The sequence below is a fragment of the Spinacia oleracea genome, chromosome 4, assembly GCF_020520425.1.
Source record: "Spinacia oleracea cultivar Varoflay chromosome 4, BTI_SOV_V1, whole genome shotgun sequence".
NCBI lineage: Eukaryota > Viridiplantae > Streptophyta > Magnoliopsida > Caryophyllales > Amaranthaceae > Spinacia > Spinacia oleracea.
The window spans coordinates 72271485-72289799 of record NC_079490.1 but is presented as its reverse complement, the minus strand read 5'-3'; the positions used below and the strand labels follow the sequence as shown (position 1 = coordinate 72289799).

Below are 18315 nucleotides of genomic sequence, written 5' to 3'. Positions count from 1 at the left end.
ATGTACGCTGCAATAAAAATGGGCTATTACAAGGGGCTTTTATTCTGTACGCTGCAAAAAGCTCTTTTGTAGGGGGCAATTAATTTGTATGCTGCAACAACCCTTTAAAGGGTTTAACCCGCGTTGACCAACTGGTTGTTGAAGCGTATAATACATGTACGCTGCAACAAGGGGGCTGCAACAGGGGTATTTTCTACTAGTGCGGGATTTATCGCCCCATGTGGTACCTGGGTGAGCGGGTGACTCTTCAGCATATTAGTGTGGGCCGACTCGTTCCCTTGGATCCTCCAGAGTCCATGATGCTCAAGGCTGCCGAGGTGGCTCAGGTCTATGTGGAGGACATGGAGCCGGGTGGTGATTCCCTTTGTCCCCCATGGGAGAACTTTGTAGACAAGGGTGCTAGCTACATAGACTTCCCGCCGAGGCTTGCTCCGGCCGTTCGCTTTGTGCCACTGGTAAGTTTTGGATTTGAATCTTGTATTCTCGTATTCTTATCTTTTTGTACTCTTGTATGACTTGAATCTTGTATGTGTGCTTGTAGGTCGAGGAGGTTGACCCAGGGGATGTGCCCTATGCTGACAGGGTCCTCCACTATGTGGACTCGGATGGGGAGCAGGTAGAGCTCACTGTCCCGATGGCCTCTCCCAAAGAGCGGATGGCGGCCAATGCTCTTCTTGAGCATTATGCAGCAGGTAATTGATTCCTTGAAGAAGCTGAGTGTCAAGCTGACCAAGACGCTCGCATATAGAGACCAAGTTGTAGGTTTATCATTTATGTGATGCTTGTATCTTGAAACTTGTATATAGATATCTGATGCTTGAAATTTGAACTTTGTACAGGAGCGTCGTCGGGGCCGTAGAGAATCAGAGGATAGGGCTCCTCTGGCCGGTGTTTCGATGGAGCAGACCGGGCGGAACTTGGGTCGGGGCTTTGGCTATAGTGCTGAGACTCATCGGAGGCCCTTAGATGTTGATCCAAGGGATGTTCCCTCTTCTTCTACTCAGCTTGGCAGGTATTCGAACTCCTTTGGAGATGCAGGCGGTCAGATGCCTTATATGACTCCTCTTGGTGGTCACTTGGGAGTGAGCAGTTCTTAGTCCTGGGGACATGGCTATGGTGTTGTTCCTTGGACTCAGTGGCAAGAGTATCAGAGGATGCACCAGTCAACTTATTTTGATAGGGACGTGGTTCACAATGGGTGAAGCAACGAGTATGAATTGAGAGACAAAGGCAAGAAGATTGTGCTAAAGCCTATGTCACCACAAGCGGTTCGATCCATGAGTGTGCAGCAAAAAAAGAAGCCGAATGTCATCATGTTGGCTAGTGAACGAGAGATTGAGCAAGCTCTAGATCATAGAGAGTTGGTGTATTTGCTCGTGGCTAAAGAAAGTTCGATCGAAGGCTAAAATTGGAAAGAAGATAATCCCATTGCCGAGTTGCTTTTTGGGTTCAAGGATGTATTTCCCGACGAATTACCACCAGGTTTGCCTCCTATTCGTGGAATTGAACATCAAATTGATCTTGTTCTAGGAACATCTTTGCCTAATAAGGCTGCTTATCGTTGCAATCCGGAGGAAACAAAGGAGTTGCAAAAACAAATTAATAAACTTGTGAGTCGAGGCTATGTTAGAGAAAGCTTGAGTCCATGTGTTGTTCCGGTGTTGCTTTTTGCCTAAGAAAGATGGGACATGGCGTATGTGTGTTGATAGTAGGCCTGTGAATAACATTACCATCAAGTATCATTTTCTAATTCCGAGACATGATGATATGTTAGATGAGCTCCATGTTTCGAAGTTGTTCTCAAAAATTGATTTGCGGAGTGGTTATCATCACATTCGGATGCGTGAAGGAGATGAGTGGAAAACGGCGTTCAAGACAAAGCAAGGTTTGTATGAATGGACAGTCATGCCATTTGGTCTCACTAATGTTCCTAGTACGTTTATGAGGCTAATGAACGAAGTGCTTAAATCATTTTTAGGCAGATTTGTTGTGGTATATCTCGATGACATCTTGGTGTATAGTAAGAACGAAGAGGAGCATCTGATTCATTTGAGGGATGTTTTTGAAACCCTTAAAAGCTAGAGAAGTGTTCGTTCCTTGTTGATTATGTGGTATTCTTGGGCTATGGGGTTTCGAAGGATGGGGTGTCCGTGGATCAGTCCAAGATCGAGGCTATCAAATCATGGCCTAGTCCTAAAACTATAAGTGAGGTGCGTTCATTTCATGGTCTTGCTTCATTTTATAGACGTTTTATTCGTGATTTCAGTACCATTACCAGTCCTATTACTAGCTGTTTGAAGAGAGGTGCGTTTGTATGGGGAGAGGACGCTCAAAAGTCATTTGATGTAATTAAGGAGCGTTTGTGTGCTGCTCCTATTTTGGCATTATCGGATTTTTCTCAACCTTTCGAGGTCGAGTGTGATGCTAGTTGTGTGGGAATTGGTGCTGTTTTGATCCAAGGTAAGCGTCCCATAGCTTATTTTTCAGAAAAGTTAGGGGGTGCTCGTTTGAATTATTGCACTTGTGATAAAGAGTTTTATGCCATTGTTAATGCTTTGGATCATTGGAGTCATTATTTGCGTTCTAGTCACTTTGTCTTGCATTCTGACCATGAATCTTTGAAGTATATTAATGGTCAACAAAAATTGAGTCCAAGGCATGCTAAATGGGTTGAGTTCTTACAATCCTTTCATTTTTCTTCGAAGTACAAAGATGGTAAGAGCAATGTGGTGGACGATGCATTATCACGGAGATATACTTTGCTTGCTACACTTGATGTTCGTCTATTGGGTTTTGAGACTTTGAAAGACTACTATCGTGATGGTGGTGACTTTAGAGTGGCCTTTGAGAAATGTGCAGTTGGTGCCTATGGAGAGTACATGTTGCAAGATGGGTTTCTTTTCAAAGGCAACCGTCTTTGTATTCCCAACCACTCAATTCGTGAGCTACTAGTTCGTGAGGCTCATGGTGGAGGGTTGGCTGGTCACTTTGGCATAGCTAAGACCTTGGAGATATTGAGGGAGCATTTCTTTTGCCCTAAAATGTTGGGCGATGTAACGAACATTGTGGGTAAGTGCGTGACTTATCATATGGCCAAGAGTTCTTTCAAGCCCGATTTGTACTCACCATTATCAGTTCCGGTTCGTCCTTGGGAAGATGTTTCTATGGATTTTATAGTGGCTTGCCTCGTACTCAAAGAGGTAAGGATGCTATCATGGTCGTTAGTGATAGATTTTCCAAGATGGCTGACTTTGTTGCTTGTCACAAAACAGATGATGCTTGTAATGTGGCTGATTTGTATTATAAAGAGATTGTTCATTTGCATGGAATTCCCAAGACTATTGTTTCGGATCGTCATTCCATGTTTTTGAGTTACTTTTGGAATACATAGTGGAGAAAGTTGGGAACCAAATTATTGTTTAGCACTTCACATCACCCTCAAACTGATGTGCAAACGGAGGTTACAAATTGAACTTTGGGAACATTGTTACGAGGGTTGGTAAGTAAGACGGATGTCAAGCTTGCTCACGCTGAATTTGCTTATAATCGTTCTCCTACTTATGCTTCTGGTCATTCTCCATTTGAAGTGGTATATGGGATTAATCCATATTTTCAATTGGATCTGATTCCATTGCCTAAAGATGAGTTGGTTCACAAAGATGCCGATGGCAAGTTAAAATCTATGATGAAATTGCCCCAACAAGTTCGTGACCATATTGAAGCTATCAATGCCTCTTATAAACAGAAATCAAATAACAATCGCAAGCCTCGGGTGTTTGTCGAAGGTGATTTGGTTTGAGTTCATATGAGGAAAGAGCGTTTTCCAAGCATACGCAAGAACAAGCTTATGCCTAGGGCTGAAGGTCCTTACAAGGTGGTTGCACGTGTGAATGATAATGCTTACAAGATCGAGCTTCCGGGAGATTATGGTGTCCATGCTACTTTCAATGTAGGTGACCTCTCACCCTATCTTGATGCTGATGGCCTTGCTGAATTGCGGTCAATTCCTTTTAAAGGGGGAGGGGATGATACCGTCATGGATGAAGGTGATGGTCTTATGCTAACAATTGGAACCAAAGCTGATTTAGGTTCGATGACTCATTTTGTGTGCATGGTGACTTGGATTAAGTGAGTCGTTTGATGGTCTGTTTAATCAAGTGCGTTTGATGGTCCGTTTAATCAAGTGTGTTTGATGGTCCGTTTAATCAAGTGCATTTGATGGTCCGTTTAAGCTTATGTTTATTTATTTTCGTTTAATTCAGTTTAATAAGGGGACAATTGTTTTAATCCGATTTAAATTCAGTCTTGTACTTAGCTTTAAATATTGATGTTTGTAAGGAGGGTTTTAAGCCTTTGTAACCTCCAAATTGGCGACTGAATTAGGAGGCTTTTAGAGCTTTGTAACCACCGGTTTTAAAGGCTACGAAATGGCTTTTAAATGTCTGTTTAAAGCTCTTGTAACCACCGGTTTTTAGCTGAGTGTTTAGGCTATTTATAGCCAGCTTGTTGAATGGAATGAAACAACCAATTTTGAAGAATAAACACTTGTTTTCAGTTTACTTTGAATTATTGATAAATAAACACTCGTAAAAATCAAATTCAAGATAGAGCGAATGTTCGATTTCAAGGACATTGATGATGAGAAGCATTGTAAGTATGCCATATTGAAGCTAGGACGAGGAGCTTCATTGTGGTTCGAAGGACTAAAATTCAAGAGAATTCGTGATGGGAAGGAGAAAATCACCTCTTGGGAGTCTTTGAAACGTAAGCTACGTAAAAGGTATGTGCCAACAACTCGTAGAATAATGACTTATCGTGTAACGCCCCGACCTCTAATTCAATAATTAAAGCATAATTAGCAGCGGAATTAACCTAATTGGTCAGGGCATTCCTGCCGTAACTTCCTTTTCGGAAATTACAAGGCAAACATCAATCATAAGCCTTTAAATACTCCAAAATATAATAATCCTTTAATATTATTAAAATGAAACTACATAACTTACTAAGAGTCTTTAATTAAAACTATTAAACTACTAAAACTGTAAGCATAAACTAGGTGGATGATATAAAGTGAAACTCCTCGCCACTACTCGTGTCCATCATCCCCCGCAGTACCTAAAACGGAAAACAAAACGGTGAGCCGAAGACTCAGTAATGAACTATTCTAGCAGCGTAAATTCAATTCAATTCATTTTATTTAATAACACAGGGAGAATAGAATAAGTAAAACATTTAATAAAACATCATATTCACTTCATTCATAAACTTTGCAATTTAACATGCTAGTTGTCGGCAAGTACGAACCGTGAAGGAATTCTCCACTGGGCCTGGGCCCTGAGCCTGGGCTCATCATCGTAACATGGGCCTGGGCCCTGAGCCTGGGCTCATAAACCATGGGAGCCTGGGCTCGTGATCCATGGGTGGACAGGTGTCCGTGGTGCATGCATGACCGGTAGATAGGAAGATGGTAGTTTATATACCGCCAGACAAACCAGGTCTTTCACTTTCATTTTATCATGTTTTATGTATTTTTACTAAGCCTTGGCTTGTATTTTAGTTCGAAATAACATAACTCATTTAGCTCATAAAACATCATTTTGATCCTGGGATCAATAAACATATTATTTCTTTCAAAGCATTGCATAAACATAATTTTATGAGAAAACTCAATCAAATCATATTATAATAAACAATTCAAACAAATCATATTTCATCCCACAATCCATAAAACACATCAAAATGTTTAATTCATAAATTCAATCATAACGTCATAATTTCATAAATCATATTTATAAGGGGATTGCGGGTACTAGCAATAGCCGTTACCTCACTTCCGCGATTTGCTAAGGGTTTTCGTTGGTTCGTTCGCCCTGAGCTCCGAGTCCAATTTCTTTAAAAATATTAAATAATTGAATTAGTACCAAATTGATAAATAATTTAACTTAATAATTACGAAACTTTATAATTAACCAAATTTTCTAATGATAATGTTAAAGAAATATATATTTTCATAGTTTTAATGAAAATATAATTTAAACGCCAATTTTAGTGAAGAATATAATTAATTGAAATTTCAATCGAAAAGTATATATATATTTTCCTTAATTAACTTACACGAAAATCTTATTTAAATTTTGTCCTTCATAAATCCATTTAGTAACTTATTTTAGTTAAATCGATAATATAATTTAAAATCAATATTTTATAAAATCATAAATTTTATAAGTAATGAATTTTATAAATAGGGAGTTTTAATATAAATAATGTATTTTAAAAAAATATTATACTTTCGGAATTTAATGAAAATGTTATTATTAATCGAATTTTCAATCGAAATACATATATATTTTATAATTGATTTTCATGTAAATAATATTAAAAATTCCGTTTTGATAAATAAAACCAGAATCTTTATTCTCATAAAATTGATAATAAAATCTGAAAAATAATAAACAATTTTTATTAGTAAATATTTATTTTGTAAAAATTATTAAACCATAAGTATTAAAAATCTGAAAATTCAGATTTAGTCTTACCCAAGGCCCAAATGGAATGTGGCCCAATTTGGAGTTAGGTTTGAAAAATAAATCAAGGCTCCAAAATTTAGAGATTAATTTTCTCTCTCCCCTTTTTTTTGTTTTCGGTTTCCTGGGAAATGGGTCAAGAACAGGGGAGGGGGGGCGAAACAGGGGAGGCGGAGCAAGGAGGGCACGAGGAGGAAGGAGGGAAGGGGGGGGGGGGTGAGGCGTCTGGCTGGGCGACGCAGCGCCGGAAGGCGACGGTGAGGGCGGTGGTTTGCGGTGGTGGTCCAGGCGAGAGGAGGAGGGAGTGCGAAAATGAAGGGGAAGCAGGGGAGGGTTGTGAGGGAGAGCGAGTACGAAAGGGTGGTTCTGGGCGGTGGTTGGGGTGGACGCGGTTGCTGGTGGTTATCGGAGGGATAAGGTGGTGATGGTGGTGCGGTGGTTGTGGTGGTGGCGTGGGGCGAAAGAGGAGGGAGAAAGAAGGAGGCAGGGGACGCGGGAGGAGGAGAGAGCAAGGGAGGGTGTTGTGGTGGTCGAAGGTGATTGTTGGGGTGGTGGTGGTCGAAGGTGGTTTGCTGTGGTGGTGGTGGTCGAAGGTGGTTATCGATGGTGGTCACGGTGGTGGTTCGAATCAGAGAAGAGGAGGGGAGTGGAATTGGAGTTTTTGATTTTGGTTTTTGGTTGAGGAAATTGATCTCTGATTGTTGAATTTGTAAAGGAAAGGAGTAAGAATCCAATTTGAACTTGGCAATGAATGTGTATCAGATTGAGGGAAAAGGAGAAGGAAGGAAGTTGACTTCCTGGTTTGAGCGTGGGGAGCAAGAAAATAAAGCTGACATTTTCATTTTTTTTTTTTTTATAATAAATTCACAATATTTGGCAAAAATTCAGAATTTGTAATAAAATGTTTAATTAAAAATGATTCCTTAAAATAAATTATCGTTAACGAAAATAATTAATTTCAGTTTATAAATTTATCGTTTAAAATAAATCGTAAAAAAAACGATTAAAATAACGAAATTCGATTATTCGTAATTTAATTAAAACAAAATTAAGTTAATAAATATTTTTAATTTTAATAAATCGAGTTTAAAATTGCGGGGTATTACATATCGTAAAATTGCTGAATTGAGGCAAGGGAAAATGAGTGTGGCTGAATATATTGATGAGTTTTAATAGTTGCCCTTAGTGGGGGAAATTGAGGAGATTGAGGAACAAAAACTGTCTAGATTTTTAAGGGGTTTAAACTACAATATTGCCAATACCGTAGACCTTTATCCATATTCCAATTTTGATACTCTTTGTGGACTTTGTTTAAAATTGGAAAACCAAGGGAAAGCAAAATATGGGGGAAGGTAAAGTATGGATGGTAAGGCCAAGTCTTGGTCTAAATCCGAACCTATCTTGAAACCAAACACATCACCTAGTACCGTAGGTTCAAGTAATTCTACGGCTGCCCCAAAATTAGTTAACTCAACCAAAGAAACAAGTCTGACGTATTTGTGTTTGATGAGAGTGGCGATGAAGAGGAGGAGGAGTATGATTGACAATGTTTGTTACATCGCCTAACATTTTAGGCCAAAAGAAATGCTCTCTCAAAATCTCCAAGGTCTTGGCTATGCCAAAGTGACCAGCCAATCCTTCACCATGAGCCTCACGAACTAGTAGCGCACGAATTGAGTGTTTAGGAATACAAACACGATTGCCTTTGAAAAGAAACCCATCTTGCAACATATATTCTCCATAGGCACCAACTGCACATTTTTCAAATGCGACTCAAAGTCACCATCATCACGATAATTTTCTTTCAAGGTCTCAAACCCCAATAGACGAACATCAAGTGTAGCAAGCAAAGTATACCTTCGTGATAGTGCATCAGCCACCACATTGCTTTTACCATCTTTGTACTTCGAAGAAAAATGAAAGGATTGCAAGAACTCAACCCATTTAGCATGCCTTGGGCTCAATTTTTGTTGCCCATTAATATACGCAAATAATGACTCCAATGATCCAAAGCTCTAACAATAGCATAGTACTCTTTATCATAAGTGCAATAATTCAAACGAGCACCCCCTAACTTTTCCGAAAAGTAAGCTATGGGACGCTTACCTTGGATCAAAACAGCACCAATTCCCACACTACTAGCATCACACTTGACCTCAAAAGGTTGAGAAAAATCTGGCAGCGCCAAAATAGGAGCAGCACACAAACGCTCTTTAATCACATCAAACGCCTTTTGAGCGTCCTCTCCCCATACAAAAGCACCTTTCTTCAAGCAACTAGTAATAGGACTAGTAATGGTACTGAAATCACGAATAAAACGTCTATAAAACGAAGCAAGACCATGAAATGAACGCACCTCACTTATAGTTTTAGGACTAGGCCATGATTTGATAGCCTCGATCTTGGACTAATCCACGGACACTCCATCCTTCGCAACCACATAGCCCAAGAATACCACATTGTCAACAAGGAATGAACACTTCTCTAGCTTCCCATAGAGTTTTTGAGCTCTAAGGCTTTCAAAAACATCCCTCAAATGAATCAGATACCCCTCTTCGTTCTTACTATACACCAAGATGTCATCAAGATATACCACACCGAATCTGCCCAAAAATTATTTAAGCACTTCGTTCATTAGCCTCATAAACGTACTAGGAGCATTAGTGAGACCAAATGCCATGACGGTCCATTCATACAAACCATGCTTCGTCTTGAAAGCCGTTTTCCATTCATCTCCTTCACACATCCGAATCTGATGATAACCACTCCGCAAATCAATTTTTGAGAACAACTTCGAACTATGGAGTTCATCTAACATATCATCAAGTCTCGGAATTGGAAAACGATAGTTGATGGTAATGTTATTCACAGCCCTACTATCAACACACATTCTCCATGTCCCATCTTTCTTAGGCACAAGCAACACCGGAACAGCACATGGACTCAAACTTTCTCTCACATAGCCTCGATTCACAAGTTCATCAATTTGCTTTTGCAACTCCTTTGTTTCCTCCGGATTGCAGCGATAAGCAGCCTTATTAGGCAAAGAAGTTCCTGGAATAAGATCAATTTGATGTTCAATACCACGAATAGGAGGCAACCTGGTGGTAATTCATCGGGAAATACATCTTTGAACTCAAACAACAACTCGGCAATGGGACTGTCTTCTTTCCGATTTGGCCTTCGATTGGACTCTCCTTAGCCACGAGCAAATATACCAACTCTCCATGATCTAGAGCTTGCTCAATTTCTCGTTGACTAGCCAACATGGTGATATTCGGCTTCTTTTTTTGCTTCACACTCATGGATCGAACCGTTTGAGATGACAAAGGCTTTAGCACAATTTTCTTGCCTTTGTCTCTAAATTCATACTCGTTGCTTCTTCCATTATTAACCACTCCGCAAATCAATTTTTGAGAACAACTTCGAACCATGGAGGTCATCTAACATATCATCAAGTCTCGGAATTGGAAAACGATACTTGATGGTAATGTTATTCATAGCCCTACTATCAACACACATACGTCATGTCCCATCTTTCTTAGGCACAAGCAACACCGGAACATCACATGGACTCAAACTTTCTTTAACATAGCCTCGACTCAAAAGTTCATCAATTTGTTTTTGCAACTCCTTTGTTTCCTCCGGATTGCAACGATAAGCATCCTTATTAGACAAAGAAGTTCCTCGAACAAGATCAATTTGATGTTCAATACCACGAATAGGAGGAAAACGTAGTGGTAATTCATCGGGAAATACATCCTTGAACTCAAAAAGCAACTCGGCAATAGGACTGCCTTCTTTCCAATTTTGGCCTTCGATCGAACTTTCCTTAGCCACGAGCAAATACACCAACTCTCCATGATCTAGAGCTTGCTCAATCTCTCGTTCACTAGCCAACATGGTGAGATTCAGCTTCTTTTTTTGCTGCACACTCATGGATCGAACCGCTTGTGATTACATAGGCTTTAGCATAATCTTCTTGCCTTTGTCTCTCAATTCATACTCGTTGCTTCTCCCCTTGTGAACCACGTTCCTATCAAACTACCAAGGACGACCCAACAAAATATGACAAGCATCCATAGGAATAACATCACAAAGAATCTCATCCACATACGAACCAATAGCCAAACCAACACTTACTTGTTTCGACACCTTCACACTATTACCATCATCGAGCCACTGGAGTGCGTATGGCCTAGGATGGACTGTAGTGATTAAGCCTAATTTCGAAACCATCTCACTATAAGCAACATTGGTGCAACTCCACCCATCAACAATCACACTACACCACTTATCTTTCACTAGACATTTAGTATGAAACAACTGATCTCGTTGGTCCGAAACAGTAGATGCAATTTGGGTTTGTAGAGCTCTAAGAACCAGATTTGTGTCATAAACTGGAGCCTCATACCCCTCCTCCTCCTCTTCATCGCCACTCTCATCAAACACAAATACATCCCCAACCTCTTCTCCTCTCTCACCGCATTCAACAGCTTCTCTCAAGGTCACTACCTGTTTATTTGGACACGCATTTTGATCATGCCCAAACCCTTGACACTTAAAATAGTGCACCTTGGACAGACTTGTTTCTTTGGTTGAGTTAACTAATTTTGGGGCAGCCGTAGAATTACTTGAACCTACGATACTAGGTGATGTGTTTGGTTTCAAGATAGGTTGGGATTTAGACCAAGACTTGACCTTACCATCCATACTTGACCCCCCCCCCATATTTTGCTTTCCCTTGGTTTTCCAATTTTAAACAAAGTCCACAAAGAGTATCAAAATCAGAATATGGATAAAGTTCTACGGTATTGGCAATATTGTAGTTTAAACCCCTTAAAAATCTAGACAGTTTTGTTCCTCAATCTCCTCAATTTCCCCCACTAAGGACAACTTTTCAAACTCATCAATATATTCAGCCACACTCATTTTCCCTTGCCTCAATTCAACAATTTTACGATAAGTTGTTATTCTATGAGTTGTTGGCACATACCTTTTATGTAGCTTCCCATCACGAATTCTCTTAGATGTCAGTCCTTCGAACCACAATGAAGCTCCTCATCCTAGCTTCAATATGGAATACTTACAACGCTTCTCATCATTAATGTCCTTGAAATCGAACATTCGCTCTATCTTGCGCTCCCATTTTATAAGCTTCCGGATCTGTTCCACCAACAAATTCAGGAAGTTCCGTGACTTTGAATTCATCCACAACCCGTAGTGGATCACGTCTAGGATGCCTTCAAAATCCCGCATCTCGAACGTTTTTCAAGGCTTCTTGGAGATGTTGTAGAAAGCCAGGATCGTCAAAATCCATTTTAGCTCGTAAGAATCACGAACAGCAGCTCTGATACCACAAATGATACAAGTTTAAAAACTCGTTGTATGAGTAAGGATAGTTGATTAACAAGCTGGACCTATAGCTTGTCAAACGTGATTGAAAGGCAAGACCGATTGACTCACAATCGGCTCTTTGAGTAGGAAACACGTCCAAAACAAAGAAAAGGTTGAATTATAATCAATAGTTCAAAGTAAACTGAAAACAAGTGTTTATTCTTCAAAATTGGTTGTTCTATTCCATTCAACAAGCTGGCTATAAATAGCCTAAACAATAAGCTAAAAACCGGTGGTTACAAGAGCTTTAAACAGCCATTTAAAAGCCATTTAAGAGCCTTTAAAACCGGTGGTTACAAAGCTCTAAAAGCCTCCTCCTGAGCCATCCAATCAAAAGCATCAAAAGTATCTATAGAACTGACATTATTGATATCACTTGGGTATCTCATAGCATCAAAAATATTAAATTTAATCATTTCCCCCTCAAATTCCATAGTTAGTTACCCTTTTGAACATCAATTTTAGTCTTAGAAATTTTTAGGAATGGTCTACCTAACAACAGTGGAACACTATCGCTTCTATCACCCATAACAAGAACATAAAAATCAGCAGGAAATACCAATTCATTCACTTGCACAAGTACATATTCTAAAACTCCTATTGGAAATGTGTTAGATCTATCAGCTAACTGAATAACAATATCAGTTTTAGACAAAGAACCCACATTTAAAGTATCATAAACAGATTTCGGCATAACGTTAATGGAGGCTCCTAAATCTAACATACACCTTTCAAACTTAGAATCACCAATTTTGCAAGGAATACAAAACATGCCAGGATCCTTACACTTACGGGTAAGCTTCTTTTGAATAATAGCTGAAATATTTTCCCCCATACTTACCTTTTGAGAAGGACGAAACTGTCTTTTGTTAGTACAAAGTTCCTTAAGAAACTTTGCATAATGAGGTACCTGTTTAATAGCATCAAGAAGGGGAATATTGACTTCAATTTTCCTAAAAGTTTCTAGAATTTCATTGTCAAGACTCTCTTTCTTAGCCTTAGCAAAGCGAGAAGAGAAAGGGGGCAAATCTTTAAAGCGAGGAACAACAGAATTATTTTCAGTTTTACCCTTCCCTGCATTATACCCTCACTTTTCACTCTTTCCCCTGATCCAACTTTAGGATTGACTTCTATCTCTTTTTCAACTTCACGACTTTTCATTTTAGGTTCAGTTAACACTTTACCAATCCTAAGTGTGACAGCTTTAACATGACCATTGGGATTAGGGATTGTTTGTGATGGAAGTTTACCTGAAAGCTGAGTTTCAAGATTACTTAGAGAAGTGCAAATCTGACCTATTTGAGTGTCTATGTGATGAAGGCGCGTGTCAGTTTTCTTTTGATACTCAACACCTTGGTTATGGACTTGCCCTATTTGATTTGTTAGTTGCTTAACTAAATCTTCTAGTGAAGGACCAGATTGGGGTGGTGGATTTTGTTGACCATATTGCCTTGGTTAATTAGATTGTGGAAGTTGTGGTCTATTTCCATACCTTAGGTTAGGGTGGTCTTTCCAACCTTCATTATAAGTTTGTGAGTAAGGATCATATTTTCTTTGACCAGAATAACCACCTATAGCATTCACATCCTCAGAATGCAAGTCAGGACATTTATCAGTAGGATGAGACTCATTACAACAAATTCCACACACTCTAGCTTTAGACTCATTACTAGCAACAATTTTAGACACAAGAGTAGTTAAAGTAGCAATTTGTTGAGCATTTTCTTGTAATTGATTCTGAATACCACTTAAATCAACTCCATTTACTTTTTTAACATCATTTCTAGTACCATGGTGTTGGGTGTTCTGAGCCATATTAGAAATTAAAGCCCTAGCTTGGGTTGGTGTTTTATCCACTAGTGCCCCCCCACTCGAAGCATCTATCATACCCCTATCAGTAGGCAATAGGCCTTCATAAAAGTACTGAATTGATAGTTGGTCACTAATCTGATGTTGGGGACAGGAGGAACACAATCTCTTAAAACGTTCCCAATACTCATATAAGGACTCATTATCATGCTGCCTAATGCCACATATCTCCTTCCCGATGGATCCAATTAGACTTGCTGGAAAGTACTTTCGTAGAAAAGTTGATGCCATAACATTCCAAGTCGTAATTGATCCAGCAGGAAGATCATACAACCAATCTTTAGCCACATCTTGCAAAGAAAAAGGAAAAGCATGCAATCTAATATGATCTTGTTCAACTCCTTCAAGATTCATAGAAGAACAAACAACCTTAAACTCTTTTAAATGTCGATGAGGATTCTCACCTGACTTCCCATAGTATTTGGGAAGAAGATTAAGGAAACCTGAATTCAGTTTGAGGGGTTTGTCCAACTTTGGAAACACAATGCAGAGAGGATCATCGCCCGTATTTGGGGCTGCCATCTCCTTCAAGGTTCTTTCACCCATTTTTGCTCCTTCTAGACTATCTTCTGTTGATTCAACGTCCTCTGGTTTCACTTCTTCTGGTTGATCAATTTGAAAAGCGTGGATTAATCTCTCTTGACTTATGATGTTTACCGAATCAATATATTTCCTGATTCGCTTGAGTTTAGGATTAGGTGTGCCACCACTCATGCACCTGAAAAGTAAACTACTAGTTAATTAGGGACATGATTAACAATGTAGTGCATATTTATTAGATTAATTAACTACTGATCTTATACTATTAGACATATGTTTAAGCTCAAGAGAATCTGCAGTTATGAAAACACTAACAAATTCTAGATTTCAACAAGTAACTGGCAATACATACATAGTTAAAATTCACTCGAAGTCCAATTAAATAACTGACCAGAACACCAATTAGCAAGATACACCAAATATAAGTTGTTGGACATACCAAAATACTCCAAGCCAAATTTTACAAAGGAATTGGTTATGGGTAGTACCAAGTGTAACTCACATAAATGGTTAAACATGGTTTTTAAGTCGTTGGCATTTCTCTGATGTTACGATACGCACTATCAAATGTAAAATTAACTAACAGAACTTGCTTGCAAAAAAAAAAATTATAAGGAAACACGCAATCATTGTTGGCCAAAGTAAACAAGCAATCAATCTCCAATAATATAAGACCCTTTTCTCTTTGTTTTTTTTCTTTCAGATTTGTCCTCTATGTTAGTCTTACATTTAGAAACCACTCATAGAGTCGTTTACCGTATTAAATTAAAAACCTATCTTAGATCTTCAAAAAAAAAATATTAACAAGTAGTAAAAGGGTAAGAAAGGGTCGATCCCATTGGGAGATTTTTAACTTCCTAAACTCAAAATTTAAAACTAAAAAGAAGTATTATATATATACAATATATACACAATATTTACGCTCGCTATTTACGTATTTACATACTTACGATTATGGGGGGGTTTATGAAATTGTTATTTGTTAATATTAAAACTAATACTAAACTACTATTTACAAGTGACAACAAACTTGACCGAATCTATTTATAACTCTATTAAAATTAAACTATTGATAATATTAATCAATCAACCTTACGAAATTAATCATTTTAACAACTAGACTAACTGTAGAGCCTAAGATAACAAAGACTCCCTATCTCCCTTACTTGAAATCAAAATTGAACTAAGCTGAAATTGACTCTAAACCAATCTAATTAACACATATATGATCGCAACTTGTATGAATTAGAATTGGAAGCATTAATCTAATCACATAAATAAAAGATTATTCCTCATTAGTCCTCATTAGTCCTAACTAATCTAATCACATAAATGAAAGATTATTTAGATTGATATTGCTCTCTAATTTAAGCCAAACCATAATCGCAGACTCAACCTAAATTAGGGACTACTTCACTTGTATGATTTAAACTAAGCCAAATTGTACAGATAGCAATGATTCACAACCCAACACTTGAAAGATAACAATCAACGTCAAATTGCAAAATTAATAATCAAGAACAAGCAAAATTCAAATAATCATTAAATTGAAAAATATCATAACCATAAATCAATAATAATACCAATATTTCAATCAAAGTATCTCATCAAATTAACAAAGTACTTCAAATAAGTAGTAATATGAACAATTGGGTAAGAAGAAGACTTATTAAGTATACTCCCAAGAACTTCCGAAAGAACCTCGGCTTCGACCCTACTATTCACCGTCGACCTTGTTCAACCTTGGAATTGAGACTAAGCTTCCCTCCAATGGCTATCTTCTCTTCGTTAATTGCCCAATTACGACTCACTCAAATTCCCTTGTTCTTTGTATGATTTTCGGCTAGGTTTTTGTGTATATCCTCCTCCGAAACTGAGCAGGGGAAGTATATTTATATACTCCAAGTGCGTGAAGAACAAGGAAATTAAACCCCTAATTGCTAAGATCGGGATCCAAAATTTCAGCATCTCGTTGATCTCCTCTACTGCTTGGATAACCCCTCTCCGATTTGATAGGAACAGCTGTGTTTATACCCAACTATCTATAATTTTGCCGACAATCTCGAAGCTCGAAGGTAGCTTATTGATATGCTGCTTCTTTTGAAGGAAAGTACTTAACTCCATTTTTTTAGTGGGTTTCCTTCCTTGGACTAGCATTTCTCACGTAATGGTTGTTTTAGTTGGCTTTTCTTCTACTTAGGGGCTTTATTTAACCTAAGTGGACCCATTCTCTTTCACAATCTCTATTAAATGTGAGCTTCACTTGACATCTTGGACTATTCTTCATTTCCCTTTATTAGTTGTAACTGTTAATATCTCATGTGAATCCCATGGGCTTCGGTTTCTTTTCAAGCAATTATGACCTGTAGCATAACCAAGTACTATTTAGGCTTATTTAACAATAAAATATAAAACAAAGAAAAATATACTTATAATTATTAAAGTAATTTAAGACCCAAAATAGTAAATAAATGATGACTACATAGTTAGTATATATGGAATATACTAAGGGAATAAATATATGGTAAATAATGCACTTATCAGTATTCCAAAAGTAACTCAAAAACTTGGAATCACGATCCGAATCAATAGTCTTGGGAATTTCATGCAAACGAACAATCTCTTTATAGTACAAATCAGCCACATTACAAGCATCATCCGATTTGTGACAAGTAACAAAGTGAGCCATCTTGGAAAATCTATCAACAACCACCATAATAGCATCTTTACCTCTTTGAGTACGAGGCAAAGCCACTATAAAATCCATAGAAACATCTTCCCAAGGACGAAGCGGAACTGGTAATGGTGAGTACAAACCGGGCTTGAAAGAACTCTTGCCATCACCTTCATCCATGACCGTATCATCCCCTCCCCCTTTAAAAGGAATTGACCTCAATTCAGCAAGGCCATCATCATCAAGACAGGGTGAGAGATCACCAACATTGAAAGTAGCATGGACATCCTAATCTCCCGGAAGCTCGATCTTGTAAGCATTATCATTCACACGTGCAACCACCTTGTAAGGACCTTCAGCCCTAGGCATAAGCTTGTTCTTGCGTTTGCTTGGAAAACGCTCTTTCCTCAAGTGAACCCAAACCAAATCACCTTCGACAAACACCTGAGGCTTGCGATTGTTATTTGATTTCTGTTTATAACGGGCATTGGTAGCTTCAATGGGACTGCCTTCTTTCCAATTTTGGCCTTCGATCGAACTTTCCTTAGCCACGAGCAAATACACCAACTCTCCATGATCTAGAGCTTGCTCAATCTCTCGTTCACTAGCCAACATGGTGAGATTCGACTTCTTTTTTTGTTGCACGCTCATGGATGGAACCGCTTGTGATGACATAGACTTTAGCACAATCTTCTTGCCTTTGTCTCTCAACTCATACTCGTTGCTTCTCCCCTTGTGAACCACGTCCCTATCAAACTGCCAAGGACGCCCCAACAAAATATGACAAGCATCCATAGGAATAACATCTCGAAAAATCTCATCCACATATTAAGCCATAGTCAAACCAACCCTTACTTGTTTCGACACCTTCACACTATTACCATCATCGAGCCAATGGAGTGCATATGGCCTAGGATGGGCTATAGTGATTAAGCCTAATTTTGAAACCATCTCACTAGAAGCAACATTGGTGCAACTCCCCCCCATCAACAATCACACTACACCACTTATCTTTCACTAGACATTTAGTATGAAACAACTGGTCTCTTTGGTCCGAATAAGTAGATGCAAATTGGGTTTGTAGAGCTCTAAGAACCAGATTTGTGTCATAAACTGGAGCTTCATACCCCTCCTCCTCTTCATCGCCACTCTCATCAAACACAAATACGTCCCCCAACCTCTTCTCCTCTTCAAACAACTGCTTACGGCATTCAACATCTTCTCTCAAGGTCACTACTCGTTTATTTGGACACGCATTTTGATAACGCCCAAACCCTTGACACTTAAAACAACGCACCTTTGACAGACTTG

At 38.7% G+C, this 18315-nt stretch overlaps 1 protein-coding gene across 5 annotated transcripts; it reads right to left on the bottom strand.

The window, feature by feature from the left end:
• Positions 1 to 4948: 4948 nt before the first annotated feature.
• On the bottom strand, positions 4949 to 16531 carry LOC110797605 (uncharacterized). Of its 5 annotated transcripts, none has more exons than XR_008919029.1 (5): positions 15997 to 16531; positions 14195 to 14508; positions 11521 to 11874; positions 5827 to 5890; positions 4949 to 5115 (listed from the first exon to the last, which is right to left on the bottom strand). XR_008919029.1 is itself a non-coding variant. In XM_056827001.1 (5 exons), the coding sequence occupies exon 2, from the start codon at positions 14502 to 14504 to the stop codon at positions 13377 to 13379; it is 1128 nt and encodes a 375-aa protein (XP_056682979.1). In that variant the 5' UTR covers positions 14505 to 14508; positions 15997 to 16531; the 3' UTR covers positions 4949 to 5115; positions 5827 to 5890; positions 6537 to 11039; positions 11521 to 13376. The 5 variants fall into 5 exon arrangements, 4 of the variants coding, with proteins under 4 accessions (XP_056682979.1, XP_056682978.1, XP_056682977.1 ...); XM_056827001.1 differs by adding an exon at positions 6537 to 11039 and having other exon boundaries at positions 11521 to 14508; XM_056827000.1 differs by having other exon boundaries at positions 6537 to 14508.
• Positions 16532 to 18315: the final 1784 nt, after the last annotated feature.

What these genes read in the sequence shown, in the direction of transcription:
- LOC110797605 (XM_056827000.1), bottom strand. Translation starts at nt 14,504, where the DNA reads ATGAGTGGTGGCACACCTAATCCTAAACTCAAGCGAATCAGGAAATAT.